At 38.0% G+C, this 26,718-nt stretch overlaps 1 protein-coding gene across 4 annotated transcripts in view; it reads right to left on the bottom strand.

Annotated features, from left to right (window-relative positions):
- Positions 1–2,627: 2,627 nt before the first annotated feature.
- LOC139749750 (eukaryotic translation initiation factor 4E type 2-like) overlaps positions 2,628–26,718 on the bottom strand; it is a 46,270-nt gene continuing 22,179 nt past the window's right edge. The window contains exon 7 of one of the 4 annotated variants that reach the window (XM_071663953.1): positions 2,628–5,264. In XM_071663953.1, coding sequence (XP_071520054.1) covers positions 5,195–5,264 — 70 coding nt within the window. In that variant the 3' untranslated portion in view covers positions 2,628–5,194. Of the gene's footprint in view, positions 5,265–24,212; positions 24,390–26,718 lie in introns of those variants that run through there. The other 3 variants (XR_011713030.1, XM_071663954.1, XR_011713031.1) reach the window with 3 other exon arrangements.

Raw genomic sequence — 26,718 nt, 5'->3', positions numbered from 1 at the left:
TTGTGTATAAGGAAAGGCAGTTGAAGGTAAATGAAAGTAAAAGTAAAGTAATGATATTTACAAGGAAATTGAGTGAAAGTATAGGTTTTGCAAAGCCCTGTAGATTGAGGGAAGAAAGTTTCCTAAACTGCATTATACAAATAGGGTAGGAAGACTGGAAGCAGTGAGAGAATTTATGTATTAAGAAGCTATCTTGGGTAAGTTTGGTGATATGGAAAGAAAGATAAGGGAGAGAACAGAACATGTTAGAAGAGTTATTGGATCCCTTAATAAAATATTGAAAGGTATGGTATGGATGTAAGCGTGGAAGTGAAGAAGGGATTAAGGGACAGTATAGTCCTCCTGACCCTGACCCTTGCAGCCGAAACACAGACCTGGAAAGCATTAGGTCAAGAACTCAGGCCGAGGAAATGAGCTATTTGAGAGAAGCATGTGGCATGACTAAATGAAATGAAGAAAGAACTGAGGGGGTGTATGAGAGATTCAGTATGGCAGATCATGCAAAGTGAATAAATTGTGGAGTGGCAGAGTGGGTTAAACAGAATACTTAAAGGCAGTTTGGGATCGTGAAAAAATTGCAATATGGAGTCTTGACAATACAATTAAAAAGGCTTGGTGTGAGAGGAAGACCATCCATGACATGGGGAAATACAGTGGAAGAGTACTGGAGGGAGATAAATGGTGGAAGAATTCATTTAATGGTCTATGCAAGGGAAGCATTTAAGGACAGAGATAAATGGAGGCACTTTTGCCTCAGCCACCCTTTTAATAGGAGTTCCTTGAGGGAATGGGGCATTAGAGATATAGATAGAGTAAACATTATTTTTATGCTGATTTGTAGGACTTCTACATAACATTTGTTGGTATTTTCACACATATTGTAAACAGAGTTTTTCGTATTATGATTTAAACAAAACTACCAAGTTCATATATTGAATATAATACTTTTGAGAAGTATTTTGTGACGTGGATGTCATCGTCTGAGGAGGATAATGAGGGTGTGCCAGCTTAACAGTCAACCAGGCAAGTGATTTCATATGTCTTCTGTGTTTGTTTAGCCCAACTTATTGTGCTTCCCAGTTTTATCATTATATCATTATATTTCTTTTTGGTGTGGGAGGCAAGTTGTTAGAAGCAGTGAAAAGTTTTTATCGAGTATGTAAGGCATGTGTACGTGTAGGAAGAGAGGAAAGTGATTGGTTCTCAGTGAATGTAGGTTTGCGGCAGGGGTGTGTGATGTCTCCATAGTTGTTTAATTTCTTTATGGATGGGGTTGTTAGGGAGGTGAATGCAAGAGTTTTGGAAAGAGGGGTAAGTATGAAGTCTGTTGTGGATGAGAGAGCTTGGGAAGTGAGTCAGTTGTTGTTCGCTGATGATACAGCGCTGGTGGCTGATTCATGTGAGAAACTGCAGAAGCTGGTGACTGAGTTTGGTAAAGTGTGTGAAAGAAGAAAGTTAAGAGTAAATGTGAATAAAGAGCAAGGTTATTAGGTACAGTAGGGTTGAGGGTCAAGTCAATTGGGAGGTACGTTTGAATGGAGAAAAACTGGAGGAAGTAAAGTGTTTTGATATCTGGGAGTGGATCTGGCAGCGGATGGAACCATGGAAGCGGAAGTAAATCATAGGGTGGGGGAGGGGGCGAAAATCCTGGGAGCCTTGAAGAATGTGTGGAAGTCGAGAACAGTATCTTGGAAAGCAAAAATGGGTATGTTTGAGGGAATAGTGGTTCCAACAATGTTGTATGGTTGCAAGGTGTGGGCTATGGATAGAGTTGTGCGCAGGAGGGTGGATGTGCTGGAAATGAGATGTTTGAGGACAAAGTGTGGTGTGAGGTGGTTTGATCGAGTAAGTAATGTAAGGGTAAGAGAGATGTGTCGAAATAAAAAGAGCGTGGTTGAGAGAGCAGAAGAGGGTGTTTTGAAATGGTTTGGGCACATGGAGAGATTGAGTGAGGAAAGATTGACCAAGAGGATATATGTGTCGGAGGTGGAGGGAACGAGGAGAAGTGGGAGACCAAATTGGAGGTGGAAAGATGGAGTGAAAAAGATTTTGAGTGATTGGGGCCTGAACATGCAGGAGGGTGAAAGGCGGGCAAGGAATAGAGTGAATTGGATCGATGTGGTATACCGGGGTTGACGTGCTGTCAGTGGATTGAATCAGGGCAAGTGAAGCGTCTGGGGTAAACCATGGAAAGTTGTGTGGGGCCTGGATGTGGAAAGGGAGCTGTGGTTTCGGGCATTATTGCATGACAGCTAGAGACTGAGTGTGAACAAATGGGGCCTTTGTTGTCTTTTCCTAGCGCTACCTCGCACACATGAGGGGGGAGGGGGATGGTATTCCATGTGTGGCGAGGTGGCGATGGGAATGAATAAAGGCAGACAGTGTGAATTGTGTGCATGGGTATATATGTATGTGTCTGTGTGTGTATATATATGTGTACATTGAGATGTATAGGTATGTATATTTGTGTGTGTGGACGTGTATGTATATACATGTGTATGGGGGTGGGTTAGGCCATTTCTTTCGTCTGTTTCCTTGCGCTACCTCGCAAACGTGGGAGACAGTGACAAAGCAAAATTAATAAATATATTTCTTTTTAAGAGAAAATTATCAAAAATACAATTGTAATTGAATTCTATTTATTATTACAGCAATAGCCCATGGCATATAATGAATAAAATTCAAAACAATTGTTATAAAATGAAGATCACTGTTTTTTATCTTATAATTCATGCTATATCATCCTCATAATCATCATGTATACAAACCTGCCACTGAGATGGAAATAACTGGCTACAGAACCATTTTATGCCAACACAGATGTACAATATGCCGCTTAGAATATAAATCACCACTCGCCTCACACAGATCCTGAACACAGTACTATACTGGCCTATTCACATACAAATACAATAAATAGCATTGATATTATTCAGCAGGTTATTCACTAATTCATATACTAAAAATGAATTACATAGAGCACATTATTAAGAATAATGCTGTGAGAAATATGGACAGTACAGTAGTATACTGTCTAAATCATTTAAAGTTCAGGGAGGCTAGTGGTCGGTTCGTCTCATAGTTAAAAACATACATCCTCCTCGGTAAATGCTATATTTTGTTTTTAATACACAGCCTGTCATTATGTTCTTGCCAGATGTATGAAGTAATAGTTATCTGCATGAATATTAAGAAAAATATAAGTTTTTGTATATTTTTTCCCTTAGTATTCATTTTATACCATTTATTCATGCATTAGGTATGAACATATTGAAGAGAACTGCATAAACAAAGAAAAAAATAAATAGAGAATACAATTTACCATATTCACTGACTAAGATGTTTGTTTTTAATTGTAAGAACTAAGATGTTTTGTTTTAATTGTGAGATGACTGACCACTTCCCTTCCTGAATTGGAAACAATCTAAACTATACAGTGCTGTATCATTCATATTTCTGCACAGCATCTTTTGTTTATATAATTCATGTTTCACTCGGTGAATGATAAGATAATTTATATATTTTCAAAATTTTATACTCGGTTCCCTCTATTATGTTTATGACTAATTCATACACTAATAATGAATTACAGAGAGGACAATATTAAGAGATATACTGCAACAGCAGTACAAGTGTATAGTTTACACATTTACAGCTCAGGGAGGGGAGTGCAGAGTGGTTGTCACAGCGTTCAAAATGTAAATCTTACCTGGTGAATGATATGGTATATTGTAATCTTTTGAATAGTTTTCTACACATTTTTCTTATGTAGGTTAACGAAAAATTCCCTTACAATAACTTGCATATTAAGAAAAATATTGAAAATGCAGGTGGTACAGTAAACATTTGCAATTCAGGCAAGTGAGGTAAGGCAAGTGATCATATTTCAGATAAAAACATCTACATTTTCTGTGAAAGATACAGTAAATTTTGTTTTTCTAATTTGATCTCTTATGGAGGTTCTTACCCAAATGCATGAACTAAAGATTATCAACACATTCAAAGAAAATATTCAACAAAGCCTTACCTCGCCTATCTTGAGTCCCGAAGGTACATATGACAAATAGGCAGATACCTATCTTATTTTCCATGTGTTGTATTGTATTTTAATTGCTTGGATAATGTTTTGAGTGTTATTTGGTACATTATTTTCAGTACTTACATAAGGGTTTGAGTATATTTCAGGCTTTTTTGGGAGAGTCCATGGTCCTTAACTCCTTATTTACATGATATTGGTTGTCACGTTATAGCACAATAATCTACCATGTGAACATTTTTGGTACCTACCTTGTACTGTGCAGTGACCCTATTATATGATATATGAATTGGAATTTATTTCTATACATGGGTAATATGAATGGTGGTTCGTTTCCATTTTGATGTATCAATTTAGTGTGCAAGCAAACTAAAAAACAAACAAACAACAGGTGTGGAGATTCGTATTTCTCTTTTAGGGGCTATGTGTACCTGATCCTCCTTATGTAACTGGGAATTGAGTTAATAATAGTAGACATATTCCTGTTGTACATTCTACTTGTGTTTAATAAATTGATTTTACCTGTTATATTCACTTTATTTAATCTTTTACAACTTTTCTGTGGTGTCTTATCAATGAGTACCAAAGATTCACACAACCAGAGTATTGATATAGATAATATCAGTTAACTTCTAGCAAGGTATGTCACAGTTGTACAGTGAAACTAGTGTTTTACACTACTTTCACTATGGTTGACTACAAAAAAAAAAAAATTGTACCTCTTTAATCTTTTGCATTAAATGTATGTCATTTTACATGCTTCATACAATATATTATGAATGCTGTCTTGCCTAATTTCACTCTACTGAGGGAGTACATTTTTACTCCAACATACTTTATCATGTCATCAACCACAAAAACAAGTCCTCTTTCTTCAATATAATATTGTTTCAAAAATAATTTCATCCTTAAGAATAACAATAATTTATTTAGCATAGATAATAATTAATAAAAGGTTGAAAAATATATTTCCCTCATTTGAAAATGCATTTGTTTTCTAGAAAATGGCAATATATTGCTTCCTGTCAATTTGAATATCAGTCCTTCAACACTGCGATGCTGGACAGGATACTAGGTAGGCGATGTTTGTAGGATCTGACACTTAATAGTGGAAGAGATGTGCCAGAGGATCTCCTAAGAAAATTCTTCAGCATATCCTTATCTCAAGAATCCTTCAGCACGGTTATTGTAGCTGTCTGCTCTGGTATTTCGGAAGCTTGAGTGGTCTCTGAAATGTATTGGTAACTGGGTAAAGTACTAACTATTATTCATTCGTAAGGCTTCAGTTGAAAATAAAATTTATTTTTTTTGTTGCACAGAAATCAGAATTATCATACAGGCATCCAGAAAACTTTGACATTAACTGAGAATTTGTGATTACATCACAAAGGTTAAATTTCTAAGAATAAAATAATGAAAATATCTTGCATATTTTCATCATCTCTGAGAAAGTTATAGACATTTGTTACACAATCATCACATGATTCTATTTTGAGGCTATTTTTGGAATTCAATTAAGTGGTAAGTATATTTCAGCATTAAACAACATATCTTGATATCAATTAAAAAAATATGTTTTCCTGATATCTTTATCTCAGATCTACTGCTTATACAAAAATTTTATTTAAATTATGTGAGGAGGAGGATTTTGATTAAATAATTCTATCTACATATGTAATATAAGCCAATGCTTCAATGAAACAGTGCCAGTAGAATCCAAGTTCATAAAATGCCATCAATAGATTAGACAACAACATGACTACTTCCTATTCTTCTCTAATTCATGTGAAAGGGAAATGGTGCATGTGTCGGATAACTTACTGGCTTCATACTTTTTACAGTGTTTGATTGCAAAAATATTTACTTAAAAGTTACAATTAAACACAACACTTATATTAAGTACCATGAAATTAACCTACAGCATAAAAAGTATATCCAATAGCAAAACAAAAACTGCAGTTATTAGGTTCTAAGAGTATTCTAAATAAGTAACTTAAATTTAATTTGAAATACTCTACAATTTTTATTTCAATTTTCATGCTCAAAATCCTGTAAACACAGCTGTTATCACTTATTCTCACATATTCATTAAAATCTGCACCTTTATCACATACACACTCCTTCAATTTCTTTTATCTGGGGCTGTGAATTCTACTTCACCAGGATCAATCCACCTTGTCCAAAGTCCTGGAACATCATTCATGGCCACACCACCTAATTATTCCTTCATATGCTTATTAATTGCAATATTTCTTTTTCAATACTCACCACTAAGTATTGCTAAAATACTTAAACCACATATCACATCATCTTTATTTCTAGAAACTCAGAATCTTTGCTTTCATAGAATGAAAGACTACTGACCTGACTTTTTCAAATGAATCATTTTTGTCGTTAACCAAAAGCATTTTTAATAACTTTTGCAATTCAACCTTTCCTTAACTTCTCCACCCTGATCAATCTATAGTAAACTCCAAGCGTACTGCTCCTTCTGGTAACTTATTTCCCTCCATTTTTCCTTTGGGTGATTACACATCTAGTCCTCCCAAATACATCTTTCCACTTAGCCTACAACCTCTCTTTTAATGTCCTCATGCAAAGTCTTCTAAGTAAGGTCTGGATGGCATCCCTTCTTGTGCCCTTAAGTATAGTATCTCGTTGCTAACTTCAATCCTTGCATGCTTATTTTCTCTTTCTAAAAATCCTAACCTTCTCTATTTGGAAACATGTCCACATTAACCCCAGCCCTATGAAAGGAGAATATTCTAATCCTTATGATTATCACCCCCTTGCTCTCACTTCTGCAGTTGCCAATCTTTGAAATTCTCCTTAATCTTCACTTTATTAAGCATCTAAAATATCATTCCCTTCTTTCAGGTTACTAATACAGCCTTTGCAAATGAAGGTCCTTCAGTGATCTCTTCTGTGTGACTCATCTTGTGTCCTCTCAGCAGATTTTAGTGAATCTTTTGTCACTGTCCAAGCATTGAGAGGGTGTAACACAAGTCTTTGCTTTCTAAGCTTCCTTCCTTTGGATTTTATGTTTCTCTCTGTTTTCTAAGACTTAGTTTCCTTTCTAGTCATTCCTTTGCACTAGCCACTAACAGAATGACTTCTCCTTCTTACCCTTTCAATAGTGGTGTCCCTCATGGGTCTGTCTTATTGCCAATTCTCTTTCTTTACACCAACAATGATCTTTCTTCAACCTCTAACCTTAGTCACTCTTACCAGTGAGTCCACTACATACTTCAACTCACTCTCTTTCTCTTGATTCCAACAGTTGCTTTTCTTCTTGTAGTGAACACAATTTCCCTCTTAATTTGGACCTATACAGCATCCTGTAATAGGGATGTAGTAACCCGGTTAAGCTCAACTCATGAAAAACACAATTCATACCTTTAACTCATTTCCTAGTAATTAACTTCAACACTACACTTCATCCTTGCGATAACAAAGAAACATGAGTATAATTAAATCTCCACTCTATCCTGGAAACCCAACTTACATAGCATTACATAATTTACTTACCTATTTTTCTTTTTAGCTGGTGTTCGATATCTAGAGTCTAACTTCCTTCACCTCATTCTATCCTAGCATAGAATCAGTTACCTTCCACTTTCCTACCTCTTGTTATCACTGCTGTAAAACCGTCCCTCACTAACCAACCCCCATGATGTAGATACCTTCTCTCTACTGTATGGGTGTTATTTCAGCGAATGCTCCCATGAACTTTCTGCATGTGTCCCAGCCACTTAAGGCCTGAACATCAAAAGCTATGAAATTCTCATTCATCTGCATTTCCCTCTTCCTATAACCTCTTCACATTTAAATATTACGTCTTCAAGCATCTGAGGAGCTCAAATGAATGATTAACAACATATAATCATATCAAGCTTTATAACACCTGTAAAGGAGCTACTACCCACTGCTATTATAGATACGAATGGACAAATCTGCCTTCACACATCATTAATTAATATTTCTTTTTTTACCTCAAATACTGACTACTATAAATTGCTTTTACTTTTTCAAAAGCAAAATAATTCATAGAGTATACTTTACAGGTTTTTTTTTTTTCTTTATACTATTTGCCATTTCCCGCGTTAGCGAGGTAGCATTAAGAACAGAGAACTGGGCCTTAGAGGGAATATCCTCACCTGACCCCTTCTCTGTTGCTTCTTTTGGAAATAAAAAAAAAAAAGAAAAAAAAAAAAGAAAGGGGAGGATTTCCAGCCACCCACTCCCTCCCCTTTTAGTCGCCTTCTACGACACGCAGGGAATACGTGGGAAGTATTCTTTCTCCCCTATCCCCTATCCCCAGGCATGTACAGAGCATCAGATTGGGGAAGAGCAGTGCGGTTTCAGAAGTGGTAGAGGATGTGTGGATCAGGTGTTTGCTTTGAAGAATGTATGTGAGAAATACTTAGAAAAGCAAATGGATTTGTATGTAGCATTTATGGATCTGGAGAAGGCATATGATAGAGTTGATAGAGATGCTCTGTGGAAGGTATTAAGAATATATGGTGTGGGAGGCAAGTTGTTAGAAGCAGTGAAAAGTTTTTATCGAGGATGTAAGGCATGTGTACGTGTAGGAAGAGAGGAAAGTGATTGGTTCTCAGTGAATGTAGGTTTGCGGCAGGGGTGTGTGATGTCTCCATGGTTGTTTAATTTGTTTATGGATGGGGTTGTAAAGGAGGTAAATGCAAGAGTCCTGGAAAGAGGGGCAAGTATGAAGTCTGTTGGGGATGAGAGAGCTTGGGAAGTGAGTCAATTGTTGTTCGCTGATGATACAGCGCTGGTGGCTGATTCATGTGAGAAACTGCAGAAGCTGGTGACTGAGTTTGGTAAAGTGTGTGGAAGAAGAAAGTTGAGAGTAAATGTGAATAAGAGCAAGGTTATTAGGTACAGTAGGGGTGAGGGTCAAGTCAATTGGGAGGTGAGTTTGAATGGAGAAAAACTGGAGGAAGTGAAGTGTTTTAGATATCTGGGAGTGGATCTGTCAGCGGATGGAACCATGGAAGCGGAAGTGGATCATAGGGTGGGGGAGGGGGCGAAAATTTTGGGAGCCTTGAAAAATGTGTGGAAGTCGAGAACATTATCTCGGAAAGCAAAAATGGGTATGTTTGAGGGAATAGTGGTTCCAACAATGCTGTATGGTTGCGAGGCGTGGGCTATGGATAGAGATGTGCGCAGGAGGATGGATGTGCTGGAAATGAGATGTTTGAGGACAATGTGTGGTGTGAGGTGGTTTGATCGAGTAAGTAACGTAAGGGTAAGAGAGATGTGTGGAAATAAAAAGAGCGTGGTCGAGAGAGCAGAAGAGGGTGTTTTGAAATGGTTTGGGCACATGGAGAGAATGAGTGAGGAGAGATTGACCAAGAGGATATATGTGTCGGAGGTGGAGGGAACGAGGAGAAGAGGGAGACCAAATTGGAGGTGGAAAGATGGAGTGAAAAAGATTTTGTGTGATCGGGGCCTGAACATGCAGGAGGGTGAAAGGAGGGCAAGAAATAGAGTGAATTGGAGTCATGTGGTATACAGGGGTTGACGTGCTGTCAGTGGATTGAAGCAAGGCATGTGAAGCGTCTGGGGTAAACCATGGAAAGCTGTGTAGGTATGTATATTTGCGTGTGTGGACGTGTGTATGTACATGTGTATGGGGGGGGGGGGTTGGGCCATTTCTTTCGTCTGTTTCCTTGCGCTACCTCGCAAACGCGGGAGACAGCGACAAAGTATAAAAAAAAAAAAAAAAAAAAAAAAATATATATATATATATATTTTTTTTTTTTTTTTTTGCTTTGTCGCTGTCTCCCGCGTTTGCGAGGTAGCGCAAGGAAACAGACGAAAGAAATGGCCCAACCCACCCCCATACACATGTATATACATACGTCCACACATGCAAATATACATACCTACACAGCTTTCCATGGTTTACCCCAGACGCTTCACATGCCCCGATTCAATCCACTGACAGCACGTCAACCCCGGTATACCACATCGCTCCAATTCACTCTATTCCTTGCCCTCCTTTCACCCTCCTGCATGTTCAGGCCCCGATCACACAAAATCTTTTTCACTCCATCTTTCCACCTCCAATTTGGTCTCCCTCTTCTCCTCGTTCCCTCCACCTCCGACACATATATCCTCTTGGTCAATCTTTCCTCACTCATTCTCTCCATGTGCCCAAACCATTTCAAAACACCCTCTTCTGCTCTCTCAACCACGCTCTTTTTATTTCCACACATCTCTCTTACCCTTACGTTACTTACTCGATCAAACCACCTCACACCACACATTGTCCTCAAACATCTCATTTCCAGCACATCCATCCTCCTGCGCACAACTCTATCCATAGCCCACGCCTCGCAACCATACAACATTGTTGGAACCACTATTCCTTCGAACATACCCATTTTTGCTTTCCGAGATAATGTTCTCGACTTCCACACATTCTTCAAGGCTCCCAAAATTTTCGCCCCCTCCCCCACCCTATGATCCACTTCCGCTTCCATGGTTCCATCCGCTGCCAGATCCACTCCCAGATATCTAAAACACTTCACTTCCTCCAGTTTTTCTCCATTCAAACTCACCTCCCAACTGACTTGACCCTCAACCCTACTGTACCTAATAACCTTGCTCTTATTCACATTTACTCTTAACTTTCTTCTTTCACACACTTTACCAAACTCAGTCACCAGCTTCTGCAGTTTCTCACATGAATCAGCCACCAGCGCTGTATCATCAGCGAACAACAACTGACTCACTTCCCAAGCTCTCTCATCCCCAACAGACTTCATACTTGCCCCTCTTTCCAAAACTCTTGCATTCACCTCCCTAACAACCCCATCCATAAACAAATTAAACAACCATGGAGACATCACACACCCCTGCCGCAAACCTACATTCACTGAGAACCAATCACTTTCCTCTCTTCCTACACGTACACATGCCTTACATCCTCGATAAAAACTTTTCACTGCTTCTAACAACTTGCCTCCCACACCATATATTCTTAATACCTTCCACAGAGCATCTCTATCAACTCTATCGTATGCCTTCTCCAGATCCATAAATGCTACATACAAATATACATACAAATATATATATATATATATATATATATATATATATATATATATATATATATATATATATATTAAAAAAGGGGGTGACTGTATTATTGACTGGTTGGTAAGGTTATTTAATGTATGTATGACCAATGGTGAGGTGCCTGTGGATTGGCAGAATGCGTGCATAGTGCCATTGTACAAAGGCAAAGGGGATAAGAGTGAGTGCTCAAATTACAGAGGTATAAGTTTGTTGAGTATTCCAGGTAAATTATATGGGAGGGTATTGATTGAGAGGGTGAAGGCATGTACAAAGCATCAGACTGGGGAAGAGCAGTGTGGTTTCAGAAGTGGTAGAGGATGTGTGGATCAGGTGTTTGCTTTGAAGAATGTATGTGAGAAATACTTAGAAAAGCAAATGGATTTGTATGTAGCATTTATGGATCTAGAGAAGGCATATGATAGAGTTGATAGAGATGCTCTGTGGAAGGTATTAAGAATATATGGTGTGGGAGGCAAGTTGTCAGGAGCAGTGAAAAGTTTTTGTCGAGGATGTATGGCATGTGTACGTGTAGGAAGAGAGGAAAGTGATTGGTTCTCAGTGAATGTAGGTTTGTGGCAGGGGTGTGTGATGTCTCCATGGTTGTTTAATTTGTTTATGGATGGGGTTGTTAGGGAGGTAAATGCAAGAGTTTTGGAAAGAGGGGCAAGTATGAAGTCTGTTGGGGATGAGAGAGCTTGGGAAGTGAGTCAGTTGTTGTTCGCTGATGATACAGCACTGGTGGCTGATTCATGTGAGAAACTGCAGAAGCTGGTGACTGAGTTTGGTAAAGTGTGTGAAAGAAGAAAGTTAAGAGTAAATGTGAATAAGAGCAAGGTTATGAGGTACAGTAGGGTTGAGGGTCAAGTCAATTGGGAGGTAAGTTTGAATGGAGAAAAACTGGAGGAAGTAAAGTGTTTTAGATATCTGGGAGTGGATCTGGCAGCGGATGGAACCATGGAAGCGGAAGTTACAGGTAACTATCATTAATCTATGCAGGCACTGTATACAGTGGAAAGTGGCAAGCATGGCAACATCAACAAAAATTGTGCTTCCCTCCCCAGTTATGTCTGCAGGGTAACCAAGACTGATCATCATGTGTAAGTATTTGGCACCCATACATGCCTACTTTCCTACCCCTTCCCAAAATGTAGCCTGGAAGCTGCAGTGGAAAGCTTCAAGATGAAGATATACATCAGTAAATGTTGATGTACCCATGATGGGAGTTCCTGGAGGGAACAGGCATCAGAAATATAGATAGGCAGATAGATAGTATTTGTCATGGCATCCACCCATCCATTTTCTTAAAATTCGTAACCAACACAAAGGACAGGTACATTAGCTTATACTCATTTTATCTATTTATCATGTCATTTGCATTATACGTGACAGCTAGAGACTGAGTGTGAATGAATGTGGCCTTTGTTGTCTTTTCCTAGCGCTACCTTGTGCATGTGCGGGGGAGGGGGTTGTCATTTCATTTGTGGCAGGGTGGCGATGGAAATGAATAAAGGCAAGTATGAATTATGTACATGTGTATATATGTCTATGTATGTATATATATGTATACATTGAAATGTATAGGTATGTATATGTGTGTGTGTGTTGATGTGTATGTATATATATGTGTATGTGGGTGGATTGAGCCATTCTTTCGTCTGTCTCCTTGCGCTACCTCGCTAATGCGGGAGACGGTGACAAAGTATAATAATATTATAATAAATAAAATCATTATTCTTGAACCTTTCTAAGAAAGAATCCTGTTGTTACTCACAATCTCTCTGCAGGGGCTACGGCAACCTAAATTACTGCTCCTTCCAGTTGCAGGAAAAGGTGGACCCCTTTGGATTAAAAAGTCCTTTGACACTACTGTCCTCCCAATAATACATCCTTGCCAAAAGTTATTTTTTTTTCACTTGCAGTGAAACCTCATGGAAGCAGAGTCCACTAACGCCCTAAACCTGTTCACATACTTATTTTCTTTATTATAATTTGTCGTTGTCTTCCACATTAGCAAGGCAGTGCAAGGAAACAGACGAAAGAATGGCCCAACCCACCCACATGCATGTACATAAACTGCCACACATGCACATATACATACCTTTACATTTCAACGTATACATACATATACAAACAAAGAAATATACATATATACACATGTACATATTCATACTTGCTTTCTTCATTCATTCCCGTCGCCACCCTGCCACACACGAAATGGCACCCCTCTCACCCCCATGTGCGCGAGGTAGCGCTAAGAAAAGACAACAAAGGCCACATTCATTCACACTCAGTCTCTAGCTGTCATGCGTAATGCACCGAAACCATAGCTCCCTTTCCACATCCAGGCCCCACAAAATTTTCCATGGTTTACCCCAGACGCTTCACATGCCCTGGTTTGATCCATTGACAGCACGTCAACCCCGGTATACCACATTGTTCCAATTCACTCTATTCCTTACAGGCCTTTCACCCTCCTGTATGTTCAGGCCCCAATCGCTCAAAATCTTTTTCACTCCATCCTTCCACCTCCAATTTGGTCTCCCACTTCTCATCATTCCCTCCACTCTGACATATATATCCTCTTTGCCTTATATTCCTGCCCCAGGAATCCCTTCTATCTCCTAAGGGGCTATTGCAGTGCTTAAGAGGCCAGCTACATATAATGGGTGGGGGACCATAGGTCATGAAGTGTAGTGCTGTTGTGTCTGTGTCTAAGCAGGGCAAGTGAGCAATAAATTATCAGTATCTTCATTGTGGGCATGAAATGTCCCGAGATACGTTGAAATGATGTTTGTGATATTGTAGGGATGAGTCGTACACTTTACTGACTGTTTGAATACAAGTGAATTCACTTTGATCAATCAGCAATGTACTACCTGACTGAGACATACTTTATATCCAGAAATCTAGAATAGCAGGGTCTGGATAACTGGGACTCCACTTGATTAATCTATCTACCAACCCCAAAAGTTCTACCTGACCATACCATCCTGAAAGAGTTTCAAAAATGCATTCTGCTAATATTTTCATCATACCACACACACTTTTCACATCTTTATTTTGATATATAGATTCCTCTACTGCCAACTATATTTTTCAAGTTACCCATCTGTACCACTCTCATTTTTTCCCCTGTACTGACATATCAACTTGGGGTTTCACATCCATTTATCAGAGCTGGGGCAGGTGCTCTACATTTAACACTCTGGCATTTCAGTGATGTATATAGCATCATTCAAAAGACTTGTGCTCATGTTCCAATGACACATACTGTGTAAAAAAAAAAATAAGGTGCTTGTTATGATGATGCATCACCCACTTAAGGCCCAGCCTTGATGTGGACTTTTGTCTGTGGCCGGTGCCTCCAATGTACATAAAAAAAGAGAAAGTATATGTGACTATAGTAATAGATATTGCATTACCAAGTACATATAGTTATTATAACACAATTTTAAGGAAAACTTTAAGGGAAGAGTGCACATTTAAGTAAAGTAGTTCTGCAGTTCATAAGTATGAGGATTAACAGCATGTGGGACAAGGAAATAAATATTGTTTTTTTTGAGCTCATTTGTGGGCACGGGTGTTTGTAGATTAGATGTTCACAGGTTGGAGAATACCTTTACAATAATATCCCAAATAAATGGCACCTTGAGACTTAACATGGGAGATACTCAAATACGAATGAAAACTGACTTGGAAAATACAGAAAAATAACACACACTGTATCTAAAACAACAAAATAATTTCCTGCCTTTCAAAAAAATTCTACAGAGCTCTTCCATAAATGTAGCATATGCTTTCCTGAAAAGTATTCCGTAAAGTAAACTAATTTTAATGAGACCAACTTCAATTTAGACTTTGTTACAGATATGTCCTAGTGGAATATTTATGGACAATCTCTCAAATTCTGCTGTTTTGGGTGTTGTTTACATACAGTGAAGATTATCATCATGAATACATAAATAATTTCACATTTATCAGCAGTTCTTCATGTACTAAATTACATTAATACATCCAGTTATATATCAAAACTCAGAGTGGAGAACAGCAAAGGAGAACCACCATATCACTGACGTTTATTCATTCTAAACCCAGATGCATGGACATGTGAACACTATGTCTATATAACATTCGCAGTTATATGTAATTCAGAAAGTTGAGGATTTACATGTATGTTAAATACAGGAGGTACCCACTTATCAATCTCTTCATTTCATGACCTATGGAAAAGCATGTGATGTACATCAACATTAATCAACGTAAAGTACAGTATTGCACAATGTTAGGAAAATCTTGTGCAATGATTGTAATGCACAACAGTTTCAAAGTTACAGTACAATAATTTACAGTAAAAAAAATGGCATCAATGTACACAAGGCTTCTGTTTCTTACCAGAAGAATCAGTGCCCTGTCTAGTATTCGTATGAAATCAATAGGAAGTTCAAATAATGGGAAAAAGTGGCCACAAACAACCCTGCTGGCTCATTTGGAGACCTAAGAGTGGACATTGTGGCTACCCTGGGACCAGAACTCTACATCAGGAGAAATTCTAGGGAAGCAAACTGTCAATTGGCAAATAACATATGTTTAGGAGGCTAACTGTCTACTGGCAAATAATATACAAGAACCACATATAAATGCATGAATGAGGAAATTTGATAACTATTCACAACATATACCAAAACTGTTCCTTTATAATTCTGAAGTCTAGTTAAACATCAAAAAGATATATTTGAGTCCATAAAAGGGGCAACTAAGATGATACAGGAATTAAGAAAACTATGATAAAATGAAAGACTGAAGGCTAAAATCTGCCCACCATGAACTAGAAAAGAATTGTAGGTCACCTGAATACAACCTTCAAGTTTCTAAATCAGACTGGTCAACATCAAAAGTAAACAGTTCTTAATGTAATGCACTTGTAGAGTAACCACGGGTCATAACTTTAAAGCTTTTAAGAAGGAATATAGAAAAGCACTGTGTTAGTGTCAGGTTGGTGAATGGCTGGAATAAACTAAATTATGAAATCCTAAGTCTTGGCAGCATACAATTGCTTAAAAAGCTATCTGATGGTAAAGAAAACTTAATATGACATGATTTGCCACTTCAGTTATCCTATGGTGCTGCGTGGAGATATGCAACTTTTGTTGTCATTCTTACTTATTGACATTCTTTCTATTTCTCTTCCAAGTGATATTTTTCCTCTACTAGTAACTAATCTTAGGTCCAAAGAAGTTGTCCATGGAAGAAAATACCTTTTTTTTTTTTCAGCAAGAAAATGATGCTACAAGCAAGAATTCAAGATACACTGACAAGGCCAGCCAAGTTCACCATTCAGACACTTCTTTCCCTCCTTGAGAAAGTTTGTCTGGTTGATCTAGAAAAGTTATCAGTCACCTTACTGGTCTTCCTAGGTCAACCAGACCCAACTTTTCAAGGAGGAATTATATCAGAAAAAAAAAAAGCTGAATGGTGAACTCAGCCCTTCCAGTATATCTTGAGATCTTGCTTGTGGACACATTTTCTTGCTTCCAAGCAAGAATATGGATTACTATTTACTTGTACAACTTAAAACCTATAGTTAATCATTGGTAGAGAAAAAATATCCCTTTGAACAGCATCAGCAAATATATCGGTTAATAAAAGGGTGGCAAGGAAAGATTGCATTCCTCCACTTTCAATACCATGGAGTAACTGAGGCAGCAAATGATGTCATCTGGCTTCCAAGACTGTACCATACTGCCAGACATATGCTATCCTCATTATAAATGAATAATAGATTTGTTCCACAAATAATACCCAATATGTAAAGCCTACTTTAAAAGGCAAGCACATGATTATTTTTGTGGACAGTGTTAAGTCTTATCCTGCTGATGTCACCTTTCCAAATAATATAGTTATGTATATGGCATAATCACATTTCAGCTCAATCAAGCTGGATATGGTACAATATATGCATCAACAAAATGCAATGTTCTCCAACCATCTTGTCTTGTATGCTGGCTAAGTAATGGATCAACATTGGCTTCTGAGATCCCAACTAATCCTCTTCTAAAAGTGAGACATATTTAATGCATGTATATATTCATACATTTAACAGAAAAATTGTATCAAAAAGTGGAGTAGGACATGTTTCTGTTTAGGTGCCTGTGTAAAGAGGTTACCCCAAGAAAGAATAGAAGACAAGAAGAATGTATGTAGATGATTCCACTAACCAAAGTAGTGATTTAATGAACCACAACACATTTTTTTAATTTTTCCACCATTATAATTGTTTTGATTTTCTAAACAAGATATGACTAACAAAAAAGTAGGGGGAAGCAGATAGATATGCATACAAAAGGTGTGAGATAATGGTCAACTACCAGGATCCTTTATATTTTCTCCCTGCATCACTAATGTTTTCATCTTCCACCCAGTAGATTTTTAATAACTGTTCAGCCACTAAGGTTGCTTGATTTTCCAAACAGTACAACTGCTTGGATTCTACAACCACCAAGGGTAGTTCCCTTTGTCACACATTTCGGTTTATTCTATGGGAAGCGTAAAGGCAAGAAAATATATGGGGAGGATGGGAATGGCCTTGAATCACTTTGTGTTTCACGATCATATCCCAAGCATGATGCTTAATCTCAAGAAGATGTGGGTTATAGTCAAGAAATCCCATATGGTATTTGCTGTTATTCATGCCTTCACACAAGTGTATTCAAATGATCTGTTTTCTGATAAATCCTGGTTATATGAGTTCATGCAATATAAAAAAAATTTGTAACTTGTCACAGCGCATTTACATTCAAAAATATCTAATGACAAGGGTCTATGAAATGCTGCATTAATAATTCAAGTTACCATCAAGATGGATGACTTCAGCAAGTAATATCACTTTGACCTGCATGAATCCACTACTGTGATCTTGGCTGTTGCAGTATATTAACCAATACATTCTGGGGCTCCATGATCTAATATATTTGTTGGCCTAATATCACTAACTCAAGTTGTGAAACAGTTAGAACTGTTATGTCACAGCTTGTCAGCACTTTTGAAGGGTGCCTCTCAGCCTTTGAACTCATTAATATCACTCAAGATGCACAAATGAATTCAGAGGATCCATGAACAAAGCCATATCTTTCCTTATATATACCTTTCAATGGTTTCAGAGGTCTCTTGCTTGGGGATCAGTCCACACTGTTGAACTGGGTCACTGGTTGACCAAGCTAAAGGAAGATATGGCCCATAAGCCAACATAAGCACCAGAGCCTGGTTGATCTGGTACACTGTAAATACACATCAAAGGACTCTTTTAAATTCCTCCACTATGTATCCCATGGGTACCATATTTTTGAGGGGTTTTCTCTTGAACTTACTGCACCAGTTAATTACAGCGGTAATATTTTATTGAGTGTTCCATGCTTTTCATGCTGGCAAGGAATTATTTTTGAGTGAAGGTTGAGAGCCATGCCTTCCACAATTTTCAAATTATACATTATGCTATTCCTCTCCTGAATTCTCCCTAAATAGTACAACCTCAATGATTTCAGTTGTTCCTCATAGTTCTGAACCTTTAGTGCATTAATGTATGCTGCAAAAGAGCTTTGTAAACTTTCTAGCACTACAATTTCCCCTCCCCTGAACAATGCTGCTAAAACACAGCGAATTTCCATCTGTGAGAATATCAATATTACCAAGTATTAGCTTCACTTTTGTCTCATCTTCAAGATCTACCAAAACATCTTTTGGAAGAGGCAACTGCTGTAAGGTCATCAGAATCATCATTCTAAGGTGTTTTATACCACTCAATCGTGAAGTGATGGTGTCTGTATGTCTAGTATTTTGTAGTTTTCTATTTTTTCACCCTACCCGTACTAGAGTAGTACTGTGTTTTCCCCACTGAAAAGTATGCCTTTTTTTTTTGACCCAACAGATGTATTTGTTTAAGTCTGTTTGAAGTTTCTCAATGTCTCCTGTTAATGAGATTTCCATAATATTCTAGTCATCATTTGAGACTTCTACATTTATTCTAGCATCACTTGAGAATATGAATCTTTTCTGCATTAGTGTCAGAATCAAAAATAAGAAACTGAGCTTTTACCATGCAGGCGATGGAGGTAGCCTGAATCACATGTTGTGATCCATCATTTAAAAAGCAGTAAGTCTACCAGTTTTTCCAGTTATTCCCATCTTCACAGTTTGTGCTACGGCACCATGGTCACATTTATCAAAGGCTTTTGCAAAATGGATATACTGTATATCAACAGCATTCTTTTTCTTTTCTGATTTTCAAAGCCTCTACATTCTATTGTAGTGGTCAAACATCTGAGGTTGGCATGATCTTCTTACCCTGAAACCATGTTGTCCGTATGTGTCAGACTTTTCAATTCCATGAAGTCAGTCAATTTACATCTTAGAGGCTCTCAAAAATTTTAATAATGTGTGATGTCAGTTCTACTCGTTGGAAATATTTTGGCATTGTTGTGGTTCCTCCTCTGTGGAGTGGGTGATGTTTTGTCAGTTTGAAACTCTCGAGGATGATGCCAGAGTTCAGACTTATTTCACAGCTGTTTAGTGTTAGTGCAGGTGGCATTTTCCATTTCTTGATAAAGACAGAGTTCCATGAGTACAGTCCTAGAGCAAAGTGCACTGGTATGTTTTCAGAGGCCCTCATGAAGTCCTGTGGTGTATTAGTGAGATTTGAGTAAAGGGATTGTTGTTTATGAAGAAGTTGGGTGGGATGATTATCTTTAAGGTGATCTTTGGCCCACTGAAAGTCAAGAGAGGCTTTCTGAGTATATAATTTATATCCCTAAGCTCATCTGACAGGTTTTCTTTTATTTGCTAGGTGAGCTATGGCTTTTCCAAGAAGTTTACAATTCATGTTTTGCCTCTTATAAAAGGAGCATCTTACTTGTCTCAGCCTTGACCTTTTGTATTTTTCTGTTACTGGTTTATGTATGTTGCCCTGATAGTTTAGCACACACGCTTGCTTGCGCAAGGCCTCTGTTTAGTTGTGATCAGAGTTCACTGTATATGAAAAGGTGATGCCAAAGAATAGGTCTACATTACTGGTGACGAAAATATACAACATACATTTTTTAGTGGGCTCTGCTATTTACTGAATAAGAGAGAATATGTCACACAGTCTTGATAATTCTCTTTCCTTCAGGTGTTCAACTAAATCATTTCTGGAAAGATTCTAGGCTATAATATTTTTCCTATGTGTTCTCACATTGTGTCTGGTAAGTTGAAGATTCTTCTGAAGATTAAGTCTGGGACTTAGTTTCCAAGGTAGTTGATGCACAACTCTGTCTTTCTCATTTGTTCTATAAATTCTTGTGGATCTAGATTAATGCACTGACCAGATTATGGCTTTCAGTTTTGACAAATAGTATTTCTACTACATTATTTAAGGAATTTCATTCAGTTGTTATCAAACAAGAATCTTTAACATAAAACCAAACTCCTCAACATGTTCTAATCCTGTCACATCTGTATACATTGTATTTTGGTGCCTAAAACTCACTATTCATGTGATCCTTGATGTGAGTTTCTATGAAGGCTGCAAATTCTGCATTGGAATTGGTCAATAAGTTAACTTAAAAAAGGGATGTTGTTTGTTGTGTGTGATTTAAGCTCCTGTAAGGTGACATTAATGAAAGATGTTGTGTGTTTTGCTTCCAAATTGTTCTGGGGTTTTCCATTTATGTGTTTTGTTTCAACAGTTTTGGTAGACCGGTCCTTTTGGAACTTGATAGCATGCTTTTAGATTCTGATTAAATCCCTTTGTCACATTACATGAAAATATTCAATTAATAAGTACTTTTTGTGCCAAGTTGCACTTACAAGTGATTTTGTTATGATGCTAAATGCATACCTGGATAACAGTATATGAACAATTAAAAAAAATTGATAAATTACTTGACAAATGTCAATTGCAGATCAACTGCTGGCAGGCACTGTGTGTATGATACTTTGTTTACATTCTAAAATGACTATTAACGCTAATATATGGTTATGGTTACTGGTGGCACTTAAGGACAGAAAGCTAAAGGACAAAGAACATTTACATCTGTAAGAGGAAAATTTTCCATTTAACCCTTAAAATGTGGTAAACATCAAATGTTGTTCTCTTGAGAAACGCAGCTGAAAACTGTGTCAAATTTTCTTTAAGTAACTCTGGGGTCATAAACATTTTTTGTACCAAAAAACAGATAACCTACAATATTCATATGAAACAACACCTCTAACATCTTCCTCATACATGCCAGTCAATTAATCTCCTCACATTTACGTGCAGTGTAAAAGGTATAATACTTCTACATACATTTGTTATTCAGCAAAAACAGTGTCTGTGTGTATAAGTATCTCTGAACTTAGACTAAACTTTTCAGTATAAATCAAGAAACAAATCCTTTACCAACCCCCCAACACATTTGCTAGGCAACCTCCCTCACATTGAATTGTAGCATGAATTTTTCTAAATATTTTTTTTTTTTTTTTTTTTTTTTTTATACTTTGTCGCTGTCTCCCACGTTTGCGAGGTAGCGCAAGGAAACAGACGAAAGAAATGGCCCAACCCCCCCCCCCCATACACATGTACATACACACGTCCACACACGCAAATATACATACCTACACAGCTTTCCATGGTTTACCCCGGACGCTTCACATGCCTTGATTCAATCCACTGACAGCACGTCAACCCCTGTATACCACATCGCTCCAATTCACTCTATTCCTTGCCCTCCTTTCACCCTCCTGCATGTTCAGGCCCCGATCACACAAAATCCTTTTCACTCCATCTTTCCACCTCCAATTTGGTCTCCCTCTTCTCCTCGTTCCCTCCACCTCCGACACATATATCCTCTTGGTCAATCTTTCCTCACTCATTCTCTCCATGTGCCCAAACCATTTCAAAACACCCTCTTCTGCTCTCTCAACCATGCTCTTTTTATTTCCACACATCTCTCTTACCCTTACGTTACTTACTCGATCAAACCACCTCACACCACACATTGTCCTCAAACATCTCATTTCCAGCACATCCATCCTCCTGCGCACAACTCTATCCATAGCCCACGCCTCGCAACCATACAACATTGTTGGAACTACTATTCCTTCAAACATACCCATTTTTGCTTTCCGAGATAATGTTCTCGACTTCCACACATTCTTCAAGGCCCCCAGAATTTTCGCCCCCTCCCCCACCCTATGATCCACTTCCGCTTCCATGGTTCCATCCGCTGCCAGATCCACTCCCAGATATCTAAAACACTTCACTTCCTCCAGTTTTTCTCCATTCAAACTCGCCTCCCAATTGACTTGACCCTCAACCCTACTGTACCTAATAACCTTGCTCTTTTTCACATTTACTCTTAACTTTCTTCTTCCACACACTTTACCAAACTCAGTCACCAGCTTCTGCAGTTTCTCACATGAATCAGCCACCAGCGCTGTATCATCAGCGAACAACAACTGACTCACCTCCCAAGCTCTCTCATCCCCAACAGACTTCATACTTGCCCCTCTTTCTAAAACTCTTGCATTTACCTCCCTAACAACCCCATCCATAAACAAATTAAACAACCATGGAGACATCACACACCCCTGCCGCAAACCTACATTCACTGAGAACCAATCACTTTCCTCTTTTCCTACACGTACACATGCCTTACATCCTCGATAAAAACTTTTCACTGCTTCTAACAACTTTCCTCCCACACCATATATTCTTAATACCTTCCACAGAGCATCTCTATCAACTCTATCGTATGCCTTCTCCAGATCCATAAATGCTACATACAAATCCATTTGCTTTTCTAAGTATTTCTCACATACATTCTTCAAAGCAAACACCTGATCCACACATCCTCTACCACTTCTGAAACCACACTGCTCTTCCCCGATCTGATGCTCTGTACATGCCTTCACCCTCTCAATCAATACCCTCCCATATAATTTACCAGGAATACTCAACAAACTTATACCTCTGTAATTTGAGCACTCACTCTTATCCCCTTTGCCTTTGTACAATGGCACTATGCACGCATTCCGCCAATCCTCAGGCACCTCACCATGAGTCATACATACATTAAATAACCTTACCAACCAGTCCACAATACAGTCACCCCCTTTTTTAATAAATTCCACTGCAATACCATCCAAACCTGCTGCCTTGCCGGCTTTCATCTTCCGCAAAGCTTTCACTACCTCTTCTCTGTTTACCAAATAATTTTCCCTAACCCTCTCACTTTGCACACCACCTCGACCAAAACACCCTATATCTGCCACTCTATCATCAAACACATTCAACAAACCTTCAAAATACTCACTCCATCTCCTTCTCACATCACCACTACTTGTTATCACCAACAGTGCCTGTGTATGAAATAAGATAATAAAAAGGAAAACAAGCTAAACAGAAAAAAAAGAAACAATTCTCATTTCTCTATTACCAGGAGCTTTAAATGCACCATTCACACTTCTCCAGGTGCTCACTAACATAACTTTCTGTGAATTCTTCTTTACTTGTGAATGCTAATGAACCACTTCAAGAAGAAAAAAAATCTTTTCCTTTTCTGTGTTCTCTGTGTTGGGATACCTGGACCATACCCACTGTTTAAGGCTTAACAGACCATCCAATGCAGTCTCAATGCACTAAAAAAGAGCAAACAATGAGGAAATTACCCCTCTTAAAACCCTGACTGTTCATAAAAGATTACTTTTGTAAGAGACCTGAGCCAGCCCATCTACTAACAAGAAAATGGCCTGCTATACTTAATACAAATGAATGCCCCCTTATCAGGAAACTTACATCAACATAGTAAAGCTAATGCATCTATGCCTTCACACTGGAAACATGATCTGTTGCTTCAACATGTATCATGATGATGGAAGTAGATCCTATCCCATAACAGTAATTTTCATGAAAATAAATGAATTTGCTCAAATACACTACAAAAAGAAAGAATGAGAATCCTCCAGTAAAACATGCACTAGCAGCAAGATGTGAGTACTTCCAATTTACCTTTTCAGAAGGAGCATTAAAATGAAAACAATAAAATTAGGTAAAATATTTATGTACAGCACTATATATCCATACACTTGGTATATAAATGTGACCATACACTTCACACCATTTTCCTATGAAGTCACAACAGCAACATGTCCCTCTACTCTGGCTCTTTCCCATACCTCAACCACCATCTCATCAATTTAGTTTGCATTAGAGGGCTGTGATGAACACTGCCTGTATCAAATAAAAATCTATTTAGGATCCTATCACTGATCAGAGACTGAATAACTTTCTTAATGTTTTGATACAACAATGTCACAAGTACTTATGAATCTCCCTTATACTCTGAAAATACAGAAATTCACTGTTAAAGATTATGTACTAAATATATATACCTCTTTGCTAAATAAGATATCCATCTACTGTATCAATTTTCCTTTTTTAATATATCAACTTTCCTTTCTTAATCTTCCTAAATCAGACTTGAAATTATAAGACAGACACAAAGAATGTGCAAACAAGTTACAAGTAACTCAATAACTTGGTAAAATCAAGAAATGAACTTCCTTGTCAACTAGTGCTCTCTCTCTCTCTCTCTCTCTCTCTCTCTCTCTCTCTCTCTCTCTCTCTCTCTAATAATAATAAATATATTCGAGGTTTATTTGTAAAGGTTCATCGTGAGACATATTACGGTGATGAAATTTGTTCACGGATTAAGGTGTTTGCCAAGCCGTATGGTGTGCATGTGGACAGGAATTTATATGACTAAAAGATGCGAGTGACATTTGTCGGATGAATTATATGGATACAGATATTACAGTTGTTAGTGTACAGTTGGTAAAGTAATTTTGGGGAGGGGGGTGGGTATTGATTCTAAAGATTTGCAATAAGTGGTTGCTATGCCTATCGTTACGATACCTGTAGGGGGTTACTATTATTGTTAAGATAAACTTTGTTATAGGGTATTGCTGCAGTCATCCAATGGTTTTAATGGAACGTACATTTTAGTGGCTATAAACTTGATATAGGGATTTGTAGCTTATTAAAGGAACGATTTTTTTTTTTTTTGTTGTTACTCGAAGACGTCTTACATTGATATTAGCATGATTAATAGGCTTTATAGCCTGTGTAGTTTTGTCGTTGTACCTCTGTTGCACTGATTATAATAGGCTGTATGACTATTTCAGGGATTAAAGCTGCTATAATGACTCAATTTGTAATACTGACTTCGGTAGTATGAGACTGGAAGGCTGTTACAGTAATGTAAATGTAACATTGTTATTAGCAGTGTTAAATTTACAAGTATGCAGTGAAATCAAGCTTAGAACGATTACCGTGTAACTAACCGACCGTCTTTAACAGTACTATTGACAATGCGTTGGGTTATTTTAGCGATTTTAATTTCTTTTTGTTTATATTAGAATAGCTTGTTTGTCATAATGACAGAGAGGGTGCTTACATATGAAGTGAAAAGGAGGATTGTGGTTGAAAGCCCTCAGCTCCATGTTTATAGTTGTGTTACTGGAGTGATAGTTTTCATGCATGGTGTTTTTGACAAGAAAATAGTGAAGTTGGAGAAAAATGTAGCTTAGACATTGAAGCTTATTGATACAGTGGTGAAATTGATGAGAACTGCTATTGACGTTTGTGTGAATAAATTGTACATTTCCTTTTCCATAGCCAGAGGTTGAACCATTATGTGACATTCATTTTTTCATTCATTTCAAGCTAAAAGTTTGTTTTCTAAATTGTTTCTTACATTTTTTATATGTATATATATGTATGTGTGTGTGTGTGTATGTGCGTATGTGTGTGTATGTGTGTGTGTGTGTATATGTATATATATATGTATATTATCCCTGGGGATAGGGGTGAAAGAATACTTCCCACGTATTCCTCGCGTGTCGTAGAAAGCGACTAGAGGGGACGGGAGCGGGGGGCCGGAAATCCTCCCCTCCTTGTATTAACTTTCTAAAATGGGAAACAGAAGAAGGAGTCACGCGGGGAGTGATCATCCTCCTCGAAGGCTCAGAGTGGGGTGCCTAAATGTGTGTGGATGTAACCAAGATGTGAAAAAAGGAGAGATAGGTAGTATGTTTGAGGAAAGGAACCTGGATGTTTTGGCTCTGAGTGAAACGAAGCTCAAGGGTAAAGGGGAAGAGTGGTTTGGAAATGTCTGGGGAGTGAAGTCAGGGGTTAGTGAGAGGACAAGAGCAAGGGAAGGAGTAGCAATACTCCTGAAACAGGAGTTGTGGGAGTATGTGATAGAATGTAAGAAAGTAAATTCTCGATTAATATGGGTAAAATTGAAAGTTGATGGAGAGAGGTGGGTGATTATTGGTGCATATGCACCTGGGCATGAGAAGAAAGATCATGAGAGGCAAGTGTTTTGGGAGCAGCTGAATGAGTGTGTTAGCGGTTTTGATGCACGAGACCGGGTTATAGTGATGGGTGATTTGAATGCAAAGGTGAGTAATGTGGCAGTTGAGGGAATAATTGGTATGCATGGGGTGTTCAGTGTTGTAAATGGAAATGGTGAAGAGCTTGTAGATTTATGTGCTGA

This window comes from Panulirus ornatus, chromosome 8, assembly GCF_036320965.1.
Source record: "Panulirus ornatus isolate Po-2019 chromosome 8, ASM3632096v1, whole genome shotgun sequence".
In the NCBI taxonomy this organism is placed as follows: Eukaryota; Metazoa; Arthropoda; class Malacostraca; order Decapoda; family Palinuridae; genus Panulirus; species Panulirus ornatus.
Note: the sequence above shows the minus strand (reverse complement) of the source record. Positions and strands in the feature narration are given on the sequence as shown.